This window comes from Dromiciops gliroides, chromosome 2, assembly GCF_019393635.1.
Source record: "Dromiciops gliroides isolate mDroGli1 chromosome 2, mDroGli1.pri, whole genome shotgun sequence".
Classification (NCBI taxonomy): Eukaryota; Metazoa; Chordata; class Mammalia; order Microbiotheria; family Microbiotheriidae; genus Dromiciops; species Dromiciops gliroides.
In genome coordinates, this window is record NC_057862.1 from 69895452 (window position 1) to 69921025 (window position 25574).

General features: G+C 40.9%; 1 protein-coding gene across 9 annotated transcripts in view; it reads left to right on the forward strand.

The window, feature by feature from the left end:
* ZNF488 (zinc finger protein 488) overlaps positions 1–15184 on the forward strand; it is a 39966-nt gene extending 24782 nt beyond the window's left edge. For all 9 annotated transcript variants that reach the window (XM_043980830.1, XM_043980834.1, XM_043980832.1 and 6 more), the window contains one exon: positions 11786–15184. In XM_043980830.1, the coding sequence (XP_043836765.1) occupies positions 11786–12954 (1169 nt within the window). In that variant the 3' untranslated portion in view covers positions 12955–15184. The remainder of the gene's footprint in view (positions 1–11785) is intronic.
* Positions 15185–25574: the final 10390 nt, after the last annotated feature.

Consider the following 25574-nt stretch of genomic DNA (forward strand, 5'->3'; position numbering starts at 1 on the left):
CATATACCGGCTGTGTGACCAGAATAGCCTCACTATTCTAGGCATGTTTCTAAGGCTACAATGTACAGTGAAGGTGTTGACGTGCATTAGTCTAGGGAGTTTCCTCACCCAGAAGTTCCATGCACCAGTGAAATCATGGACCTAGGTTCTATCTCTCTTCCCATCTGTTGAGTAATTCAGCCCTGGAAATATCCTTTAACCTGCTTGAATGAGTCATGCCTCTTCCTTTGCCCCAACTAAGCCACGACGTTAATTTCCCAGATATTGCGATGTTGTTGGATTGGTAGTCATACGGTGGGGATGGGAAAGCAGTGTATGGAAAAGATGTACTTTTTCTCTTAGGAGCAGTTTGAGATTGATCAAATCACAGTGAAAAGTTCCCAAATGCAATCTAGTTCAGCCTCTTCCTCCTATTCACTACTGTCCATCTGCAGTACTTGTGTCAAATTATGTAGTGATGTAACGCAATGGATCGACCATCCAACTGTGTTGGACGTACGGTCCAGACAATAGACATTTTTTGCCCGTTTAAATTTTCTGGTAGAGATCATTAGGCCACATACCTTTCAATAGTTACAGAATGCATTGCGTCAGCCTGGTTCTCCCCAAATTCTCCAAGATTCCTGATAGTGTTGTAGAAAGCCCATCTATAATTTCTATCACACCGGTAGGAAACTTGCTTTCTCTTAAGACATTTATGTCTTGTCTTGTTATCTCCTTTTTAATTCTGGGCTTTGGTTCTAAAGTGCACAGCAGTATTGAGCTCTCTCCTGGCCCTTAGGTTCTATGTCTGGAGCCTAGTCCCTTAAGTCAGGTGACAGAGGCATTTAAAAATGTATCCAGTAGAACACTTGAGAAATAAGACACGACTACTTGGGAAAGTCTCTGTATTTCTCTCTCTATATCTCTGTCTCTGTCTCCTTCGTCTTTCCTTTCCTTCTTCCCTCCTTCCTCCTCCTCCTCCTTCCTCTTCCACTCTCTCTCTCCATCCATCCATATTTATGTACTTTTAAAATATAAAATATGTTTAAATATCTATAGATCTCAACAGATAGGACAGCCTAGATATGAACTAGAAGCTGACTTTGGCAGATCTGGGCCCAGAGGGACAGACGAGGCTGGTGGCTGACGTCAGACATGTGGCTACTGCCCACAGAGTGTCCTGTGGTAACAAAAGACAGCACAACACTCCGCACAGTCTGTTAAAAAGAAATTGAGTTGGTTCAGGGTTGGGGAAAAGTCACAGCTGATGCAAGTTTGGGGGCAGAAGAAAATTAAGGATGTGAGGAAATGTGAGGCCTGGGAGGAGGTTAGAGAGCTTCAGCAAGATCCGTGTTTTCTACCATCAAACAAACCATGCAGAAAAGTTGAGGTTAAGAAGATCTCCTGAGTAACAGAAAACAACTTCTCAGATTGCTAGAACTGTCAGAGAGGCAGGCATGAGGCTTGACCAGAGATGACCTGGCTGCTTCTCTGAGGAATGCAGGGAGAAATAGATCTCTGGGGCCCAGCGTTGTTAAGGATGGAAGTTTGAGATTGGGCCATGATTCTTTGCTTAAATGGCACTTCTGGGGACAGTTCTCTGTCTCTTCTCTTCTGGACACCTTTCCAGTTTAGTTTATTCTTTATTTACCCTCTAAGTACAAAGAAGGTAACATGAAGGTTATCTTCTCCTTCGGGGGAGAGAGTTGATTTACACACGTCTGCTGTTGTTGGCTTCATTAAAATGTTGGAATTTACCATCAACTCCTCCCAGTGAGCTGTGTCTTCAAAAGTTCAGGCTACTCTTGGAGGAGGCATCCATGCAGTGATGCCATCCCACAGTATGACTTAGTGAGTACATGACAACCACGATCCTGTCCAATGCCTGACTTATATTGGGTATGGCCAATAACCAATATAATTTAAAAAAGAATAAATATTTATATTTATATTTAAAGTCTTTCCTACTTCCTGAAGTGGTAAGCAATTAGATATAGTTTATACATGTGAAATTATATAAAACATTACCATATTAGTCATTTTGTACAAGAAAACTCAAATAAAAGAAAAAAATGAAAGAAATAAAGTGAAAATATCATGCTTCAGTCTGTGTTCAGTCAATATCAGTTTTTTCTTTGGAGGTGGATAGTATGTTTCATCATTAGTCCTTTGGGGATATCTCAGATCATTGTATTGCTGTGAATAGTTGTCATTCATAGTTCTTTATCAGACAATATTGCTGTCAGTATGCACAAAGTTCTCCTGGTTCTGCTCACTTCACTATATATCAGTTCGTATAAGTCTTTCCAGGCCTTTCTGAAATCATCCTGCTTGTCATTTCTTAGAGTACAATAATATTCCATCACCATCCTATACCACAGCTTGTTTAGCCATTCCTCAGTTGATGGGCATTCCTTTGATTTCCAATTCTTGGCCACCACAAAAAGAGCTGCTAGAAATATTTTTGTACAAATAGGTCTTTTTCTCTTTTTTGGGATGTCTTTGGGATATAATCCTAGCAATGGTATTGCTGGATCAAAGGGTATGCACAGTTTGATAGCCCTTTGGGTATAGCTGAGATCATTTAATAGGAACTAAATGAGAGAGTAAAAAGAGACTCTGGAAGGCAGGTGTGGCAACAGCAGCAGAAAGAGCAGACAGCCAGACAACAGAGAGCTAGATGTGGGATGAGGTGAGATGGATTGAGAGCTAGCTAGAATGGAGAAGAAATAGCAGAAATAAATCAATTTAATCAATTGCCTGGCATTTATTAAGCACTCACCATGTGCTGAGCACTGGGGATACAAAGAAAGTTTAAAAAAAACACGGTCCGAGAAAAAGTCAAAGAGGACGGTCTCATTTCTGTGACCTCTGTACTTCCTTTTTTCATCATCTGTCTTCTTGAGGTTATACTACTTCATGTTCACAATTCATTTTTTGTATTATGCTGCTTACTTTTGCCCCTTAATATAATATATTTCCCTTGTTCTTTGGGGGACCCATCATTTTGATCCTATGTTTAACAATTTGAAGCATTCCGGCATGCCTACGAGAATATTAATGTTAAAAAGAGAGGTTTTCTTTTAGGGAGAAGCTTGGGGTTATTGAAAGGGCTACACTGTTTCCCAAATGCCATCTAGCCTATTTGTCCTCTTATTCATTTCTAGAATCATTTAATGACCATCTACAGCGTTTGTCCAAGATACATATACACATAGGCATATATGTATGTATATATGTGAATATATTACATAATATATAGAGAGAAGGGAGCAGGCAGTCTTAAGCACCCACTATGTGCTTAAGTACCTATGTGCCAGGTACTGTCCTAAGTGCTTTACAAATATGTCATTTGATAGATTAGGGCAGCTGGGTAGCACAGTGGATAGAGCGCTGGCCCTGGAGTCAAGAGGACCTGAGTTAAAATCTCACCTTAGTCACTTATTAGGTGTGTGACTCTGGGCAAGTTACTTAGCCCCAATTGCCTTAAAAACATCTGGGGCCATCTCCAGTTGTCCTGGTGTATTTCTTGCCACTGGACCCAGATGGCTCTGGAGGAGAGAGTGAGGTTGGTGACCTTGCACAGCCCTCCCTCACTTAAATCCAATTCACTGCAAGTCATGACATCACTCTGATGGCATGATCCTCTTCAAGAATGAAGGGCAAATAACAACATTTGATTTAGACTTATGTACATATAGCAATATATGTATGTATCTATATATCTCAGCAGTATATGTGTGTATATATATACTATTAGACAAGGTCATCTGCCTATATAATTAGATACGAGTCTGAATAATAAGCAATCTTCATCCACTTTATTTTTCCTTTGTGGATAGTTAGGCTGAGTTTATTTAAGTGAATATGTATCTTATAAAGAAGATTCTTACTGTGGAATGAGGAGGGATTTGATTATCCCATGTAGTTCTCATGATCAGCCTCTAACATTTGCTCATACTCCACATTTATGAATGGGGATTGGGAGGGGAGAGTAGGTGTTATCTTCTTTGGAGGGGGAGAATGCTCCAATGTATATCTTATATTGCTTCTATAGTATATGCTTTTGCTTTAAGTTATGCTTTGGTTTTTATTTAATAGTAAACACATTGGCTGTTAGATTCATGAGCTATAATTTTAGAAGGATGGACCCACGAAATACTTTGAATCTGTGGTTGCCATCCCCTGGGAAACCATCCTTCAAGATAAGGGTTAGTCCAAAGGGACACTACCCATATATGACCAAATGAATATATGACAATTAATTTCCCACCAGTACCAGTTATACATTAGGTAACTACCCCCCAATTTGGCCTTATTATTATTTTTTTTTAGTGAGGCAATTGGGGTTAAGTGACTTGCCCAGGGTCACACAGCTAGTAAGTGTTAAGTGTCTGAGGCTGGATTTGAACTCAGGTACTCCTGAATCCAGGGCCGGTGCTCTATCCACTGCTCCACCTAGCCGCCCCCGGCCTTATTATTGAAAGTTCTCCTTTTAGTTTTCCTCCTGTCCCATGATAGCCATGGGAAAGGGACAGTTGTTCCATTCATTCTCCATTCACCTTTCCACTAGCAAACTTATGCTTTACTTTCCTCATTAAGTGTCATCATCACTTCACTGAAGAGTAGTATAATGAAACCAAAGCCCTGGGTTCAAGTCCTGACTCTGAGACTAGCTATGTGATCTTGGGCAAGTTTTCTCACATATATGTAACAAATTCTAGGAGTTTATGGACAATCTCTCTCTTTCTTGTTATTCCTGGGTTTACTCAGGGTCTGAGTTAACAATACTTAATATTAGTTTAATCGACAACCTGTGGGAAATTCCTTCCTCTTACATAGAGATGTTATTAACAGATCACGTAGATATTATGTCATAACCCAAAGCAAAAAAGTTTAATTTGACTAGTGAAAGCAATACCAAGCAGTAGCAGGCATAGGTAGCTTAAAATGACTAAAACCATAGCATACATAATCCTCTCCTAGGGTCAAAGTTCAGTAAAAATGGAACTGGATCTAATTTTTCCCATTCCCAATGCATCTTCTATGCTATGGGAAGGGCAACTAGGCATTAAGTCATGGAAGTGGCTTGGACAACTCATGGACAGTTTGGGGGTACACTGATTGCTTTGTATACCTCAGACTGTGATTGACACTGGTTCCTCCCATTGCACCTTGGCTCAGCAGAGTAGGGATGAAGAATTCACCTCCTCCTCACCCTGTCCCCCTAGGATATAGAACACAGAAAACTACCTAGCCCATCCTGCTTGAATAGAATCTCAACTTGTGCACTTGGCCACACCCATAGTAATTACTTCCCTCCTCCTTTCCCCCAAATCTTTCTGTTCTCTCTGTTCCTTCTTCAGTTTACTTAACCAAACCAGTCCCTGGCTCTTTGGAAGCCAAGTCTTCTGGTAAGTACGATGAACTAGAAATGGCCCATTAGTAACACCTGCTGGGAAACACCATTTAGAAAAAACTGGGGCCTCATCAGAGTAGGAGATTTTCCTTTTACACATAAAATAGGAATATTACTTGCATTACATTTTGGAGTTGAGAGGAAAGCACTTTGTAAACCACAAAGTGATAAAACATTGATGGTTGCTGTTATTATTACTATCATCAGTAATTAGTAAGATCTTGTTTTTATCACAGTTCTGCTAGGTCCAAAGAGACCTTCTTCCTTAGAGTCTTGGTACTTCCAAGGCTGACTGTGTTCTAATTCAATAGGTGCTATATTCAGAAACCTGGTGCTTCTCCCCGCCCTCTGCTGCTGCCCCAGTTTTACAAGTTCCATCTCCCAAACCCAGATTGCAGATGAGTATTCTCTGTTAGGGTTTCAGGGTGGAGGATGCAAAGCACTTTACATAGTATGATGCTTTCCATAAAGTGGTCAGAGATTGAATCACAGAATTCCACGGAATGTTTGTTGACAAGACAGCCCAGATTAGATATTCCATCACCAAGTCAATCCAAATGTGCTTCAGCCTTTTCCTCCCAACTATCTCTTGGGCTTACCACCTCTGCCAGGCTCCCTGGTCCCATTGGTGAGTTCCTCCTGAAACCTTCATTTTTGGAAGGGCCCAGGTCAGTCTGCTTCCATTTGCCTCCCCATTCTGTTTCTGATTTTCTTGGATGTCAAAACCATGGACTTTGCTCCTCTTTGCCACTCTTCCTCTGAGCTGCTTTCCCTCTCCCTTTTGTGTGTTGTCTCCCCCATTAGATTGTCAGAACTTTGTGGGCAGGGATTGTTTTTTCTTCTTTTTCTGCTTGAATTTGTATTCCCCAGTACTTAGCACAGTGACTGGCACGTAGTATCCTTTCCTTCCTTGAGACTGATACAAATTGTATTGAGGATAGCCACCATAGGGAGGGAGGTGATGTGGAAAAAAATAATAAACTGAAAAAATGGTTGACAGAGTTCCTTCTTCCCTTCCCTCCATCCTTCCCTCCTTCTCTTCCTTCCTCCCTCCCTCCCTCCCTCCCTCCCTTCCTTCCTTCCTTCCTTCCTTCCTTCCTTCCTTCCTTCCTTCCTTCCTTCCTTCCTTCCTTCCTTCCTTCCCTTATGCTTACATTTTTCATCATTGATGACAATAGCACCTTCTCAAGCAAGAAATATCATAGGGGTAATTTGATTAATATTTTAAAACTGCACATAATCAGTTGCTAGATATTATTGTTACTTACTGTGAGGTAGCATGGTGAACAGAATGTTAGACTTGGAGGAAGACCTGAGTTTAAATTCAGCCTGAGACTCTAGTCCTGTGATTCTGAGAAAGTCACTTAAACCCCCCCCAACCCATCTCTACCTCAGTTTCCCCATATGTTAACCTGATGCTGAATTGCATGGACTTCCCAGGGTTGTTGTGAGGATAAAATGAGGTAATATTTGTAAAGTGCTTTGTAAACCTTAAAGCTCTATCTAAGTGCCAGCTCTTATCAAAATAGTGCCAATTTCTCCTTCTTTGTCTTTATTATTATGATTGTAGTCTTTATTAGTCCCTGTTTATCTCTCAGGTGTTTTTTTTTTTTTGTGAGGCAATTGAGGTTAAGTGACTTGCCCAGGGTCACACAGCTAGTAAGTGTTAAGTGTCTGAGGCTGGATTTGAACTCAGGTCCTCCTGACTCCAGGTCCGGTGCTCTATCCACTGCGCCACCTAGCTGCCCCTATCTCTCAGTTTATTATAATGTTCATTACATTAGTCTCCCACCTTTGGCATTATACCCTGCCAGTCATTTGCTCTGCCTATTATTTTTTACATATCTCCTCCCTCCTTTCGGTGGCTTTCTCCATTCCCTTTTGTATCAGTTTCAAGACCCTCCACTCAATCTCCAAGCCTCCTAACTTGGGAATCTGGCAACCACCTCACTTTCCCCACTTTCCCTATCCAAGACTAACTTACTTAGAACTGCTTTATCTTATTTTCACAATTCAATCTCTAACTCTCTAGATCATGAAATGTCCACACCTGTTCCTACTAAGCCAATTCTTTCCCATCATTCAAATGGCTCCTCAAACTCGACCTCCCCAGTGAAGCCCTCCTACCTTGATTAGAAGAGACATGACAGTTGCCTTCTTTCTAGCTTGCCTGGGTGTAGATCTCCTGTGGTTTCTCCTTCTGTTCACTACTCCCCAAATGTACTTGCCTGTATTCTGAACACCAAAATACTTTTGACAGATAACATCATTCATATACAGTTCCTGTTTGCTGTTTAGCTTCCTGCTCCATGGATTGGGCACAATGTCAATAGAAGACTCTGTTTCAATGGATTCTAACAATCTGGGATCTTTGTTTCTTTTTTAGTAATTATATAACCCAAAGACTGTACTCTGGGTTGTCAATTCATCTATATTAGAGTTACTTCAAATCCTTCCCTTATGACACATACCCCTACATATCTCCTGCTAATTATGCTATTTAACTGCCTAATAAATAACCTGTCCCTAATTATTTTTGAACATCTTTCCTTTGGAAGAATCTGGGATTTAAAAAAAATGCTACTTAGTAATTGCATCACTCATATGGTATTGAAAGCTCATCTATCTTTGCTAATATCCTAACCTGTCTGGATTAATTTATTCCTGTCTTCTGTCTTATACTGAAGGGCTCCCTCTGCCTAGTATCTTAATCTCAGAGCATGCTTGTACCTATGCTGCATTGTATTCATATCAATACATTAGGCCGAGCAAACCAGAGGTATGGAAATATCCAGGTGGGGCTTAACCATTTCCTGCCGAAGATTTAAGTAGTTTGTGACATTGCTATTCTCTTGTCCTCTGCATGCTCCTTTATAGTAGTTCTAGGTATCTTAATCAATCAGCTTTTATTAAGCATCCTATGTGACAGGAACTGTGCTAGTCACTGGAAATATAAAATCAGAACCAAAATGGTACTTTGCCTTTAAGGAGCTTACATTTTAGGGAAGGGAGAAACACAAATACACTTATTGTGTATATGGATGTAAAGATACATATATGTGTACATACAAAACACATAATGCAAGATAACATTGGAAAGGAAGGATACTAGCATCTGGGAGGACCAGGAAAGGACTCATGCAGAAACTGCCTCTTAAGCAAGAAGCTAGGTGGTATAGCAGATAGGACACCAGACTCAGAGTCAAGAATCTGAGTTTGATTCCTGCCTCATACATTTACTAGTTGTGTGACTCTTGGCAAATTATTTAATCTCTCTTAGCATCTGTATCCTAGCTGTGAAAGGGGGTAATAGTAGCACCTATGTATCTACCAGAGTTGTTATAAGAAAATATGTGTAAAATACTTGTAAATCTTATAAAATTATATATACATATATACATGTAAAGTGCTTATAAATATTAAGGTGCTATCTATATATGTTTATAGATGATAATAATACTACCACCATCAATAATAGCTAGCATTTATATGATACTGTAAGCAAAGCACTTTACAAATATTATCTCATTTTATTCTTACAATTCTAGGAGATAGGGTCTCTTATTATTTCCATTTTACAGATGAGTAAACCGAGTCAAAAAGAGGTTAAGTGATTTGCCCAGGATCATACAGTTAATAGGTATCTGCAGCTGGATTTCTTCTCAAGTCTTCCTGATTCCAGATCCATTGTTGTGTCACCTAGCTGCTTCTAACATGGAAAGTGTGCTGAGTTTGGAGTCTGAGGACCTGGGTTTATATCCTGTTTCTTCCAGTTTGTAACCCTAGGTAAATAATTGAACTTCTCCATATCCTCATTGGTAAAATGAGGTGGTTGAATTCAATGGCTTCTGAGGTCCCTTCCAGTTCTAAATCTTTGATCCCATATTACTATGAAACCAGAGATGTCAAGAGGTAGAAATGGGAGGGGAGAGTTGCAGGTATGGGGGCCAACCCGTGTGAAGACACAGAGATAGAATAAGGCAGGAAAGGTAGAATGGGGTCAGGCTATGAAGAGCTTTAAATATCAAACAAAGGAGCTTGTTGTTAATATTGCAGGTAATTGAGAGCCCCTGGAATTTGTTAAGTTAGGGGAGCTTTAGGCATGACAGCTATGTGGAAGTTGGGTTGGAGTGGAGAGAGGCAAAGTAGGTACTTGAATTATGTACAGCCTGAACGAGGGTAGTAGCTGAATTAATGAAGGGAAATTGACTTATGTGAGAGATGTCATAGATTTACTGGAGACTTGGAGTGAGTGGCAGTGAGGAGTCACTTTCTATCAGGAGAATGACTGAGGTTGTAGACCTTGAAGCCTGGAAGGATAGTAGTGCTCCTGCCATATCTAGAGATGCTTATGGGAGAGATAGGTTTGGTGGGAAAGAAAATGAATTCAGTTTTGAACGTATTGAGTTGGAGATGCCTATAGATCTTCTAGATGGAAATGTTCAAGAGATATTTGGTGAAGTGGGATCAGAGCTTGGGATAAAGACTTGGGCTTGATATATATTGTAGAGATAGAAGGCCTCTGCATATAAACATTTATTAGACCCATGGGTAGTTGTTGTTATTTATCCTTCATTCTCAAAGAGGACCATGGCATTGGAAGATAATGTCATGACTTGCAGTGGATTGGATTTAAGTGAGGCAGGGCCGTGCAAAATCACCAGCCTCATTCTCTCCTCCAGAGCCATCTAGGTCCAGTGGCAAGATATATTTCAGGACAACTGGAGATGGCCCTGGATGTTTTAAGGCAACTGGGGATAAGTGACTTGCCCAGAGTCATACAACTGGTACTATCAAGTGTCTAAGACTGAATTTGAACTTGGGTCCTCCTGACTCCAGGGCCAGTGCTCTATCCACTGTGTCACATAGTTGCCTTCATGGGTAATAAAAAGTGTAGATAGAAAGAAAAGAGAAGAAAGCCCTGCATAGAGCCTTAGGTTGGAAGAGTCTGAGTGATGGGGAACACTTCTTTCTAAATCTCTCTATTTAACCCCAAACCCAGTGACACTTACCTTGATTTGCTTAACTCCATCAACTTTTTACTAGAAAACTTAAGGAATGGGATTATCCTGGCTGTTTTATCTTCTACTTAACTGAAGATAAAAGAGAAACCTTTTTGGTTATAACCTGTACTCTTTCTTGTCCATCTTTCTAAATGGTATTACTTTGCTTGTCTGCCTTAACAAATACAATTTGATGAAAAAAAACTAAATGTTTCTAAGATGATTTTGATAAAAGTCTATGATTCACTTACTGGGTGTGTGACCCTGGGCAAGTCACTTAACCCCTAATTGCTTCTCAAAAAAAAGTCAACGATTGCAGTATATAACTGGAGATATTGATAAAAGCAAGTGACATGGTTGTATAAGGATACCTCCTCTCCCCAATGTCTCCTAGAAGCTATTTTTTTTTTTTAGGCAATGGGGGTTAAGTGACTTGCCCAGGGTCACACAGCTAGTAAGTGTCAAGTGTCTGAGGCCGGATTTGAACTCAGGTACTCCTGAATCCAGGGCCGGTGCTTTAACCACTGCCCCCTCCTAGAAGCTATTTTAACAAAATCCCTAATATCTTATGTTCTTATGAGTTTCTTTTTTTTTCTCCAAAAAGTGAACTTTGGGGAGGGATATGGATTAAGGGTTTTGGTTATTTGGATGGCTGTAATGACCTCTCTCTCTCTTTCTCTTTCTATCTATTTTTGGGTAGTAATTACTTTTCACTAAAGGATGAAGATAGGAGGATAGGAGATAGAGTAGTTCAAGGTTCAAGGCCTTTCTCTGACATATACTGGCTGAGTGATTGTGGGCAGGCTCTCAGTGCCCCAGGCAATTGTCTAAGTCTGTAAGCTACAGATGAATCATTCATAGGCAGTGGTAGAAGTTTTCACATTAAGAGTTGCCTATATATTTTATGGGTCTAGATTCCTTTCAACCTCCCACCCCTCAGTAGGCGCTACAGGTTGCTTAGGCCATGGCATTGCTATTATTTTATCTTTCTTTACAAGGATCCCATGCATTATTGACCATTTTCTTTTTTAAATGTGAAGAATTCGAGTCCTAATGATGTAAAGCAATTTGCTTTGAAGCATGGAGATAGTATATGTGGGCATCTATCTGAATGTCAGTCCTTCCACATCACTGAGATTCAAAACCCCCTGAAAAGGTTGGAAAAGCTAAATGCCAGAGGCTAATATTTAAATTATTTTATCTAAGGAAAATTTCTTGTAGTAAATTGAGGTTTATTGAGAGAGAGACACTAGGAAACTGGCCTTAGTGTAAACTGAGTCTATGGGGGGGGTGGTGGTGGAAATAGTTACAGATTATCCCAAATGATTCATTCTGGAAAAGAACCACTTATGAAATAATATTCTGTTTCTTCTCTGCCCAGACTACAGATGCCCAGAATGCAACCATACCTTTAAGTGTGAGCACTCCTATCTCTCGCACATTCGCTTCCTGTGTTCTCCAGGGAAAGCCCCCTTGGTGATGAGCTCTCCAGACCCCAAAGCTCCCCACACCAGGGATCTGGACCAATCTACCAACTTTCATAACCTAGCCAGAGACCTGGAGGTCAAAATGGCCACACAGAAAGATGCTCTTCACAGCCCTTTGCCTGAAAAGATGATACAAACCAGTGAAGTAGAGCCCAGCCAGGTCCAGAAAATGGTATTACTGGAGAAAACAAACCACTTGAGCAAGGGACCGCCCTCTGTTCCCTGCAGCAGAGAAGATGGAGGGACGGAGCATGTGTTGTCAGCTGCCATATGGAAGCTCAACCCAGTGAAACAGTCATCCAAGAAAGCCCCCTGGGACCAGAAGCCCAGTGCATTCACTGAGGTCAAGAGACTAAAGGACAAACTTCAGAGCGAGAGATCCAGAGAGGGGGAGCAAGGCCCTGGCTCAGAGCAGCTTGGCAAAGAACAGCAATCGATGGATTGTGTCCTGAGTGGGACTGGTAGTGCTTTCTCCTTTGTGTGGCCTGCCCGGGCCCTGGGTGAGCTGGGGAGTGCTTTCAGCAAACCAGTCAAGTGTCTGGCCCAGAGAACAACACTAAACTCCCATCTCCCAGTCAGCAACTCGGCAGAAGCCCTGGGGGATCTGTCAGGGTTCATTAACACCATGGATGCTATGTGTTGTGGAAATCTTTTGAATTCCAAGTTTTCCATCAGCGATTTGTGCAACTTGCAAATGTTACAGGAATGGCCCCCCCAGTGCAACACTTTCCCATATGCCTCAGAACTGTGGCCAAAACCAGTAGCTCAGCTACACATATCTCCATCTTCTGCCTCTGCCCCCTCTTCCCCTTCTCTGACGCTCCTGCCACCCACATTCACATCGCTTGGCATGGCTACCCAGAACTGGTGCGCGAAATGTAACCTCTCCTTCCGCATGACATCTGACTTGGTTTTCCACATGCGATCACATCACAAGAAAGAATACTCCTCTTCTGAGGTGCCGGCCAAGAGGAGGCGGGAAGAAAAGCTGACCTGCCCGATTTGCCATGAGTATTTCCGAGAGCGCCACCATCTATCCCGGCACATGACTTCTCACAATTAGAGGTGCAGCCGGGGACTGATTCAATCACACCCCATGTGCTACTTGTATGGCTCTGTTGCTGAAGGGAGGAATGGTCTTTGAAATACTTTCTTTAGAGAAATGGCTGTTTACAATGCCTGACAATGCTGTCTCCTTGCTCAAAGACAGGATATTTACAAAAGGTCAGCTAGGTTTGGACTTAGACAACCAAATCATAGAATAAGAGAGCTATCGAGTTTAAAGAGAGCTTCGCGGCCATCTTGTCCAGCTCTTACATACAAGTCCTTGTTAATATATATATTTTTAAGGAATGAAAATAGTGAAATGAAGCTAAGAATATTGTTAATTCTCAGTCATTGTACTTTCCAGACCTGTGTGTTGGTATAATACAAACTTTGTAACATTTTCAAGGGTATGAATTGTTTGAGCCGTCCATGCAGGAAATGTCACCTCCATTTCCTCTTCCTTTTAATGCATTGAGCTCAGATAAAGAGAGGGCCAAAAACCACCACCAACTCTTTCCCTCCCACCAAACATTATATGCAAAAAGTCTGAGGAATAGATGTATGCAGGATGGAAGAGGGGTGTGAATGGCAGCAGTATAAAGAAAAAGAAATTTCTCAGAGACTAGTTGGATGGTCTCTTCCAGCGACAGCCTATTCCAATGGTATAGGGAGACAGCCTTCTTTCTCAGCAACCACAGAAAGCAATATTTTACTCTACCCAAAGATGTGTTTCCTAGTCACAAACACCCCTTGTTGGAATTACCATGTTTCCTTTCTATTTTTCCTACCCTAACTGGGGGCAAATGTTCAGGGGGGTGCAGAATTTCTCATAATCTCTATCTCAGGACACTGCCCTCCATGAAAACCAAACACACCCTGGGTGAATGTGAACACATACTGGGCTTGATTTTTGCAAAGATGCATGGCCATAATGGATTACCCAGAAGTGGAAAGGGGAGAGGGTCACAAGGGAAATAAATAAAAGTAAGAAACCAGATTACAGAAGGTCCTCATTATCTCCTGGGCTGATCAGTGTCCAGAAGAAACAGGGGATGTGGTTCCAACAATGTCAGTACCTGATATACCCTTGTTATTGCCCTTACCAGAGTGGGGCCTATATTAACTATGTACTCAATGAAGTGTGCTCTGGTGCTTAAATTCCTTCTTGTCTCCTGTCACATTCCCAAATCCTTTAGAACTTGATGCCATTCAGGTGTGTACATCTCCAATAACACTGGGCTTATGACAGGTGGCATGTCTGCAGGTGGCGGCTGGATGTAACAAAGGCAAACTTGTGGATTCTTTTACATGGTATTTGACACACTTTTCTTCCTTTATAGAGCAAGACCCATTTTAGCCACTCATTGGGATAAACCTTCAGTCATTTATAGTCTGGATGGGGAACATAGGCTTTATTGTGTTAGATGCCCAAGTAGTCAGTGAAATTTCCCTATTTAAGGTTGAATTCCATTCAATTCATTTCAACAAACATTTATTAAGTTTCTACTTCAATGCAAGGAAAGGATACATGACCATAAGTGATCATCCACAAATAGTAAGGGGAAGGGTTTGCAAGAGAAATAAGTGAAAACAAGAAATCTGGTTAGGGAAGGTTCTCACTTTCTTATTGGCTGATCAGTGAGCAGAAGAAACAGGGGGTGTGGTTAGGCACTGGGGATAGAAAGCCAAAAATGAGATAGTCCTTGCTCTCAAACAATTTACATTCCACTGAATGGGAAAGCGGACCCACTCAGTGTGTACCCAGATAATTAAATACAAAATAGATAGAAAATAATTTAATGAAAGAGAGAATTGGCAACTGGGGGGATCAGGACAAGCATCATGCAGAGGTGAGGTGGGAATGCATCCCAGAAATGGAGGACCACCTGTACAAAAGCACATGCCATGTACTGGGAGCAAATAGAACATAAAGGGGAGTGAGATGAACTATGCCTTTGTACAAAATGCGTGCTATAGAATAGTGCTGGTGTTTATAACTTGAGGGATACTGGTTTCAGCGCATCATAACCTGGTTGGTTATCATTAGATACCATATGAGCCTGTGGACAAATTGTTCCCTCTAAGGCTGTCTATTTCTATGAGAACCATTTTAGAAACTGTCAGACTTCCTGAGTGCTCTACTAATTAATCTTCTACAACATTACCAAGTCTAGTACTTTGACACAAATAAATTTCAGAACACAGATGGCAAATCCTCAAACTTCAATGATTTGTGTATTGGCCAAGAGGTGGTAGGGTGATTTTTCAATTGTTTCCTTTAATGTTTTTTTAAAAATAGTTGTCAGTTAAGTTGGTGGTCTGTCACTTTGACCAATGAAACTTGACATTGGGATGCTGGCAAATGTTGAACCACCAGCTCTTAAAAAATGTATACATCACACACTTTCTACTCTAATATGCACTAACATTTTCTTCATCACTTTCTTATTTTTTATTTTTATTATTTATTTAATTTTTTTTTGGATGAAGCAATTGGTGTTAAGTGACTTGCCCAGGGTCACACAGCTAGTAAGTGTTAAGTGTCTGGGGCTGGATTTGATCTCAGGTCCTCCTGAATCCAGGGCTGATGCTATATCCACTGTACTACCTAGCTGCCCCTTTCATCACTTTCTTAAGTATAGAAATGATAAAGCCCTGATTGGTAGAGTTTTCCAGTTTCTGAGGTAAAAATGTTCACATTGGAAATTTTACAACAGGTTATTGTGAACTGGTTTGAGCTGGCTCCAGGACATCCCTGAATCTACATTTTCAGATCACTCTTGCTGATTTCCCTGAAGATGGCAAGGTGTTTCCTCAGTGGTCTGAAGGAAGGAATTATGAAGTTACCAGTTCTCAAAACATCTTCACCGACATACGGCCGCCTTGGTCAAAACAGCAAAGTAATTAAACAATTTTGTCTTCAATTCCTCTAATTCTCTTTCTGCTTCCCCAGTCCCCAAGGTATCAGTGCCCAAATGCTAACCTTAGGCTGCCTCACTCACCCATGCTACAGACACACCCACAGCTGCCAAAGATCCCCTCTTTCTTATCTTTTTCTCACCCTTTCCTCCTTCAGTCCATCTGAACTGAGTTGTTCTATGTGTCATTCCTTTACAACTCTGCTAGTTTATTAGCTAACTGGCCAATAGCTTGGTGTATTACCTAATCTGTGAAATCTGTAAAGTAACAGCATATATCTCACAGAATTGTTGTGACAATCCAATGAGATAACACGTAAAGCAATTTGCAAATCTAAGAAAACTATATAAATGATAAATTATCATTATCATTATTATTGTTAATTACATATGCTATAGTTCTATATGGTATCTTTCCCTTTCAATCTAAATTTCTGCCTCCCCCAAGTTCTGATCTCTGAACCTCTTTCCTTATCTTCCTAAGACTTCATGCTACAACTTGTAGTCTCCTGGCCATGATCTCTCTGTCTCTGTCTCTCTCTAACATTTATGTTGTATATCCATCTGTCTACCTAACATCTATCTATAGTATATCTATCTATCTAATATCTATTTTCTAGATCTAGCTAACATCTATGGTATATCTATATTTATCTATTTATCCATCCTTTTATTGACCAATTGAGCTCAAATAATCTAGCTTTGTAAATTTAATATCCAGTAATCCTGTTTGCTGATGGTATTTAGTCTTTCAAGGTCAATGGTTAAAGAAGTTTTTTTTTTTTTAACAGGAAGACCTTTCCTGAGGCCTATCAAATCATGCCACATGGATAGTGACCTCACTCTGTATAAGAAAGGTCCTCTGTTCATGCTATTCATAGAGAAAGTACAATTTGGAACTCACTGATGAGCAAGCATTGCACCTGATTCCCCTCCTTGGTATCTGAGAGTCCTATCAATTTTCACTCAAAACTAGAAAGAAAAACTCTTTCTCTCCATCTTGGATTTTCAGAGGTGTCTGCTTGAACACCAAAGCATTTTGAGTGAAAATTTGGGCAGGAGGCAAACATTTTGTACTAAGAGGGTATTCAAAATTGTAATAGTAAATGCATTCTCTTTATTTTGCACCAATGCCACCGGCTAAGCCAGCTAAGCAGCATGGCTAAGGATGCTAAGAACTGGAGGTTAGACTACAGTTGCCCAGCCTTGATACCAATGAACTGCTCAGTCAGCTATCGACAGGGCACATAGACATACTGAAGCAGATGGATGTGTCCTCCTTTCCCTCCTTTCTCTTCCACTGATTCAAGAAAAAAAAAGTCCCTGGCAGCAGCCAGAGGGTAAAGTGGAGTGTCTACTGTTGCTATGGAAACTTTGGAGCAACCACTGAGTCTGCTGAATTTTCAGGCTGCCTTTAGTGTCTCTCCTCACCTAGGTTGTTAGCATCAGGAGGCAGTTTCTACCTGTGACCCAGGTGTTTTCAAATGGGGGTAATGACTTCCTAGGGCTTCCAAAGTGGTTTTAACTTTCTGGCTGTAGGAGAAGCCGTGGATCCAGCTTTGTGATGCCCAAGAAAGATTTTCTTTTTAGATCTGAGGGAGGGTAAACCTACTTTGACAAGCCCAGGGTCAAAGTAACCTCCCATAGTTTCTTTTTTTTTTTTAATTTTTTTTTTTGGAAGGGCACTGAGGGTTAAGTGACTTGCCCAGGGTCACACAGCTAGTTAAGTGTCAAGTGTCTGAGGCTGGATTTGAACTCAGGTCCTCCTGAATCCAAGGCCAGTGCTTTATCCACTGCGCCACCTAGCTGCCCCCCATAGTTTCTTAAATAGGCTCACAAAGTGGAAGCAGCTGATATCTGGCTACAGCCTCTATGACAAAGTTAGTCTCCCTTTTGCCCTGGCATTCCTAGACTCTAACTTCAGCTGATTTTCCACTTATTTATCAACCTGCTCTTCCTTAAGCACAGTTCTGTCCATGTTACCACTGTTCAATAAACTGCAGTGATTCTCTATCACCTCTAGAATCTAATATAAAATCCTGTATCGGGTATTCAAAGCCTCACATAATCTGGCCTCTTCTCTTGCCAGTCTTCTTAGGTCTCATTTCTCAGTACAGTGATGCTCGTCTCCTTGTTGATCCCCACACTAGGCACTCCATTTCCTGGCTCTTGGTAATTCTCACCGGCTGTCTCCCATGTCTGAAACTCTCTCCCTCCTCATCTTGGCCTTCTGGTTTCCCTGGCATCCTTCTGCATGAAACCTTTCCCACCCCTTAATCTTTGTGCTTTCCCTCTGAGATTACCTCTAAATTATTTTGCATGTCGTCCCTCTCTCATCCATTGCATTATAAACTCCTTGAGGGCAGGGACTATTTTTGTCTTTATTTGTGTCCCTAGTGCTAGGTATGGTCCTGGCAGATAGCCAGTGCTCAGTGATTGCTCATTGACTAACACAGCCATACCAGCTACTGGAATGACTTCTAATCTCAGTTCCATTCAATTCTATTCTGTTCCATTCTTTTCTATTTCATTGCATGCAGGACATTTTGTTAGGTGTAGGGGACACAAAACCAAAGGTAAAACTGTCCCTTCACTGAAGAGACTTTAATTCTTTTTGGGGGGGGGTGAGGGCAGGCAAAGTATATACAGATAAGTAGATACCAAATTGTTTCAGGCCAGAAGGGCGTCCACTCAGAAGACCCCTCTCCCCCCCCCCCCCCCCGCCCAGATAAGCCTTAAAGGAAGCTAGGGATTCTAAGAGGCAGAGGCAAGGTGGGTATGTGTTCCAGGCATGGAGGGCAGCCTGGGCAAAGGTACAGAGGGAAAAGTGGCATATTCTTGCAAAGGGGTCAGGCTCTCCTTATTTCAGACTGAACTCTTCGTGGTTTCAGGCTAAGCTTCCAGAGTGACAGGTATTGCCTCATCCTTTGGGGGAGGAACCCAGGGTCTGACCTTGGGGAACATGATAAGAAGTGTGTGACTTGGTTTGACCAGAAGCAGTAGGGATGACTACAACCTTTCCCTGATCTCCTATCTCAGAATCTCTGCAACTATTCTGTGGATGCCCTGAGGGTAGAAACGGGTGCAGTGTGATAGGAGTGGTGGGCTTTCCATAATTCCTGATTGTTATTTCCTTCCCATGACCTTATCCCAGACTCTCTCTTATGCTGACTAAAGTGAAACACCAAATTTGTCAGTCAGTTAGCCAGTCAGTCAATAAACATTTATTAAGCACCTACTATATTCCAGGCACTGTGTCAAGCACTGCAGATACATAGGAAGGCAAAAGTCAAAACTCAAGGAGTCCACAGTCTAATGAATTTGAGGGAAGGGGTAAATTATCTCATGTGTACTTTACTTACGGGTACTAAAGGACCCTGAACCTCCCTGCCCCTTTGAATATTAATAGAAAAAATAACAAAGGCCATTTTTATAGCACTTTAATGTTTTCCAAACACTCAGGAAACATGACCTGATTTGATCCTCACAACCATCCTGTAAGGTAAGTACTCCAGTTGTATTTACTCCACACTTAATAGATAGGACCTGCACGTGACACATGCCAGTTGTGTGACTCTGGGTAAATCTCTTAATTTCTCATACTCTAGGAAATACTGTAAGGTGCTCATCTGCATTGGGAGACAGTTTCCTCTTCTGGGAGTTCCTTAGGCTAATGAAATCATCAGTCTAGTCCTTTCCCCAATTCTAATTCTAATTCCAATCTAAATCACTAACCCTTTCCCTAGTCTTATCTCTGTCCCTATCTCTATCTGAGTCCCTAACTCTACTTCAACCCTTTAGGAAATTGAGACTGACAGTGATTTCCCGGGATTACACAGCTAGTAAGTACCTGAGGCAGGATTCAAATCCTGATCTTTCTGACTCCAGTTCCAACATGCCATTCACTAGGCTACATCCATTCACAGTAATGACATTAATAATTCTCATTTGCATAGCACTTTACCACTGACCAAGTGGTTTCTTTACTATTGTCCTATAAAGTAATTCAAATGTTTCCCCTAAGGAGAATGTAAGTGCCAATAGTATAGCGTGATAATAAACATTTGTTGAATTTAAATGAGATATCATTATTCCAATTTTGCACAAGAGGAAACTCAGAATCAGAGAAATTAATTTACCTATTCTAAGCCACATAGCTTGTAAGAGGATCCAGAGGACTTGGATAATCAGGATTGACAATGGATTCTTGGTGAAGTGTGGGTTAGATGGCCCCTTCCCACTTGGTGATCAGGAGTCTATAACCCATCTTCTGAATCTGAAGCCACTCTTCCTTCCTTCCTGTCACCGGGGAAATTGGTGATGGGGGGTCCTTAGTTATTCCTCTTTAAAGAATTATACCTTCTTGCACACAAATCCAATTAGAATAAAATAATCTTTTATTTAGGTGCTAGAGAAAGGAGACCAAGGGGGAGATAGCTGAGAGACATTCTCTGAGATACCTATCTCCTGAAACAGGAGGAAGGCAAAAGATTTTATAGATGGGGTGGACAGATGGAAAGTTCCCTTTGGGGTGGGGGGAAGCTTGAATGAGTTGGTGATCCCAACTTCTGGAGTTACCTCTGTTACCTGGTGCCCATCAGGCAGCAGCCACGCCTAATGGGCTTATCTCCCTCACTTGTTAGGTGTGTCTGTTGTGATAGCTTAACATCTCAAGGATAGTTAGCCTTGACTCATGTCCTTTAGTTTAGCTGGCCAGTTTAAACTTTAATAGTTCCAAATTCCTTGATGTCCCAACCCCATAACACTTACCACTAGGCTACCCTAAAGAAATATGGCAATGACTTTATAAACATTTGTAGTTTCCCATGGTCAATTCTACTGCTGGATTTCCCCCTTGCTGCCTTTTCAGGCTTCCCATGACACTCAACAGACTTCCTAATCTTACTTTAGAGCTGGGATTGTTAACCTGGTGTTCATAAACTTAAAAAAAAAAACCCAAACCTCTTTTTTTTTTTTTTAAAGTGAGGCAGTTGGGGTTAAGTGACTTGCCCAGGGTCACACAGCTAGTAAGTGTTAAGTGTCTGAGGCCGGATTTGAACTCCTGAATCCAGGGCCGGTGCTCTATCCACTGTGCCACCTAGCAGCCCCCCAAACCTCTTTTTTTTTTTAGGCAATGGGGGTTAAGTGACTTGCCCAGGGTCACACAGCTGGTAAGTGTCAAGTGTCTGAGGTCGGATTTGAACTCAGGTACTCCTGAATCCAGGGCCGGTGCTCTATCTACTGCGCCACCTAGCTGCGCCCCCCAACCTCTTTTAAAAAACCATATTTCTATATAATTGCTTTCCTTTGTAATCTTATGTATTTTTCCTTCATACATTTTATAAAAATAATAATTGCTACCATTTATGTACCACTTTGAGGTTTGAAAATGCTTGAAAAACATTCTTTCATTTGATATTTACAACCTTGGGAAGGAGGTGATTATTATCCCCATTTTATAGATGAGGAAACTGAGGTACATGGAGGTTAAGAGATTTGCCAAGGGTCACATATCTAGTACATGTCTCAGGACAGATTTGAACTCAGGTCTTCCTGACTCCAGGTCCAGTGCTCTATCCACTGTGCCATTTAAAAACATTATTCAGAGTAGGAGTTCATAGGTTTAACAGATTGTCAAAAGGGTACATGATAGAAACTCTAAAACATGAGTGGACTGCAAAATTCTAGCTGCTTCCCCCCACCTCCCTCCCCTTTTTCAGATTTTTAACACATGCCCAGATTCCCATCTCTCCTAGTAGAAATTAAATAGAAGGTATGCTTATTACAGATATTCATGATAGGAAGAGAAAGGGAAAAGCATTTATTAAGGGCCTACTAGGTGCTGGGTACTGTGTAGAGAGCTTTAAAAACCTCTCATTTGATCCTCATAACAACTCTGTGGGGTGGGTGAGATTCATCCCCATTTTTACAGACAAGGAAACTGAGGCAGAGAGAGATGAAGTGATTTACCCCATGTTACAAAACTAGTAAGTAACCGAGGCCAAATTTGAGCTTTGATCTCTCTGACTTTAGGCCCATTGTTTTATCCATTGTGCCACTGAGCTGTCAGTATTCATTGGCTGAAATCTGTATAAATGACCCAGAATAGCACTTGGCCAGAACCAACCAGTTATTCCACAGCTAGTATTTGTGGTTGCAGCATTTGTAGCTCAGATGTATTTTTTTTTTTTTGAAAATGGAAAAGAATGTGTGTGATGGCTGAGATATTCCCATCATCAAATTCTTGTCCATTTGGCAGGGCCCAAAGGCTGTGTAAGCAAACATTGGCTAGTTAGACAGTTCTGGCTAAAACGATGGGGTCAATTCTGTTAAAAAACCCCAATAACTGACCCTTTACAGCTAATTCTAATAAGTAAATAAACAATCTATCAAACTCTCCGAATAAAACCCTAAAATTAGATTTACATGTTGACCAGAAGGAAAAACAATAATTTCATAGCATACATTTTCCCTACCACCTAAACCAATTTCACACAATATAAACAGAAATCTCCAATACGTTTACTCTTCATCCCTTTCCAATTCAGTCTGTGTACATATTAAGTTCAAACTCTTCTGTTTGGCATTTCACATCCTTATAATGATCTGGCTTCAGCCTCTCTTTGCAGGCTGATTACACATTACTCCCTTTTTATGCACTCTGAGCACCAGCCAAACGGGCTTACATATGGTTCGTTACCCATATGTGACATTCCATTTTCTATATCCAAACCTCTCTCACAGGCTGCATCTCATTCCTGGAATACTCTCCCTTTTCACCTACAGCCCTTGGAATCCTTTCAAGACTCAGTTCAAGGGACACCTTCTTTAGGAGGCCTTTTCCAATGAATCCCTCCATTTCAAATTATTTTGTAAGTATTTTGTATTTAAATGGGTCCAAGGGGCTGGTGGTGTAATCACTCTTTTCTTCTCTAAGGGGCCTTTCCACTCTGGGCCCAGACCAGGGTTAGACCAGGGAGAGCCTGGCCTCTGATGAAGTTATTCTCTCCCCTCAACCCTTTTATTCTTTACCCTTCCCATATCATTAAACCTATAGACCCAGGAACCCTGGGAACCATATACTTACAGCTTAGGTTTTAGTTCTTGTCTAGGACCTCCCCAGAGGTAGAATGAAAAAGTACTCAGTGTACAATATGAATCAGATATGGGACAGGTTATTTATTTCTTACATTCAAAAGAAATACTAAAGCTCTCAAATGACTTGCTACATTTATTGATGGAACAACTTAAAATAGAATTAATTTATAACTACTTTTAAAGTCTCTCAGGAGGCTGACACTTAAACCTCAACAAAGTCCAATTTAGTTTGAGGATTTCCCAGTAAGTATCCTTCATCCATTTCACCTCAGCTCTGCACTGTACAAAAAAGTCTATGTCTGGGGACAGCTAGGTGGTGCAGTGGATAAAGCACCAGTCCTGAATCCAGGAAGACCTGAGTTCAAATCGGGCCTCAGACACTTGACACTAGCTGTGTGACCCTGGGCAAGTCACTTAATGCTCATTGCCCCACCAAAAAAAAAAGTCTATGTCTTCTGGAAAAATGGGTCAAGTTTAAGCCCATTCTCCTGTCATAGTCATCCTTATGACTACTGGAGTAGTTCCAACTGAAATAATCTAAGTCCTTTAGATCTCATAAAGGCAACATAGAGCAAGGGGAAAGAGCACTGAATTTAGAGCTAGGAAGACCTGGGTTCACATCTAATCTCAGACATTTACTAGATGTATAACCCAAGGCAGGGAAATGAGATTGAACTTGACTTCTAAGGTTCTTTCCAGCTTTGAATATGATAGGCTAAGAACCTATGACCTAAAATCAAGGGAAAAAGCCGCCAAAATCCAGGTCCAGCATTGCCTTTCTAGGACTTGGGTTTTATTTGTCATGTGTAATATGATGGTCAGGGTAGGGGACAGGACAAGATACACATGAATGGCTGATTTGCATTTATTTATTTGTCTGTGAATATGTTGTATCCTCCTGCTCGTATAAACTCTCAAGGGAAAAGAAATATCATGTTTCTGTAACTTGTAACCCCAGCAGCTTGTCTATGTAGTGTCCAGCACATAGTAGGAAATTAATAAAAGCTATTTGACTAATTATTAAGCCCCATTGCCTTTGCTTCTTCATAACTATGCACATATACATATAGTTGTAGGCAATGGGTTAGATTATTCTCCTGGTCTTTGGGGATCACCATGTGTATCCTTCCATATTTCCATGAATTCTTCATATTTGTCATTTTATGATATCTTGACATTCCATTTCATAAATGCACTACTATTTATTCAGTAATTCCAACATGGACATGCCAGTTGGTAACACATTTTCCCATTCCTAATAAAGTGACTCTGAATCCTTTTATGAAAGTAGGTTTTTGTTCCCTTTTACCCACAACTTTGTAGTAAAGTCTAGGCAAATGCTGTTCAAATTCCTTTAGGGTTAGAGAAATGAAAATCAAGGCAATCATATTCTGGCTTTGAAGTCAAATCATCAAAAAAAAATTCATTCATCACCTATTTTGTGCCAGGCACTTTGCTGGAGAAAGGCAAAGACAGTCTTGCTCTCAGGAACTAGATTCAAATTCTCAATGGACACTTGATACTGGGCATGTGACTCTGGGTAAGCCACTTAACCTGTGTTTGCCTCAGTCACCTACTTAAGACTTATCTGCTAATTCATGGACAGGCATTAGTCTCTATAAATAGAAGGATTTCCTATACCAAGAAGGAAGTTCATTATAATGAGGAGTCATTCATCGTTTGTGTATTTTCAGATGCATAGTGTAGTGGAGAGAACACAATTTCTAGAATTGGAGGGCTTGGGTTCAAATCCCATTTCTGATATTATCTGTGTGACCTTGGGAAAATCCCAACCTCCTTGGGACTCAGTTTCCTTATCTGTAAAATTGAGGAGTAGGGCTATATGAGATGGCCGATTATATTTCTTCTAGCTCTAGATTTAAATGTGTAAAGAATCTAAATAGAACACATTGCCTTCCTCAAATTTAAAAGGAAGGACAATCTTCCTTCCTTCCTTCCTTCCTTCCTTCCTTCCTTCCTTCCTTCCTTCCTTCCTTCCTTCCTTCCTTCCTTCCTTCCTTCCTTCCTTCCTTCCTTCCTTCCTTGAATCTTCAGTAGGTCACTATTGTCTACTGGAAGAAATTGCAAACCTTTTAGACTATGATTTAATTCCTTCCACAATCTGACTACAATCTATCTTTCCAGTTTAGGATCATACTATTCCCCTTCATGAACTCCTTGTTTGTTTGTTGCCTTTATTGTGTTCCCAGCATTTAGGATTGTGCTTGGCACAGAGCAGGTGCTTCATAAATGCTTATTAACTTGGCTTGATTTCCAGCAAAGTTGGATTATATTTTTTCTCTTGTTCTTCTCGTGTCCTCTTCCACTTCCTTACTTTAGCTCACATGAGGTCTCTACTCCTGCAATGGATTTTCCCCTACCCCAGTTTTCAGGCAGTCAAAATCCCTCTCTTCTTTCAAGGATCATGTCAGGTGACATTTCTAATCCCAGTTGAAAATTCCCTCTCCCTTCTCCAATCTTTCAATACTTAGTATGAATCTTTCTTATGCATGTGTTTGTTTTTGTATTAGAGATATTTGGGTATGTGTCTCATTGCCCTTACTAGCCTGTCAGCTTCTTGAAATCAGGGTTTTGAATTCAGTTTGATTTTATTTATATT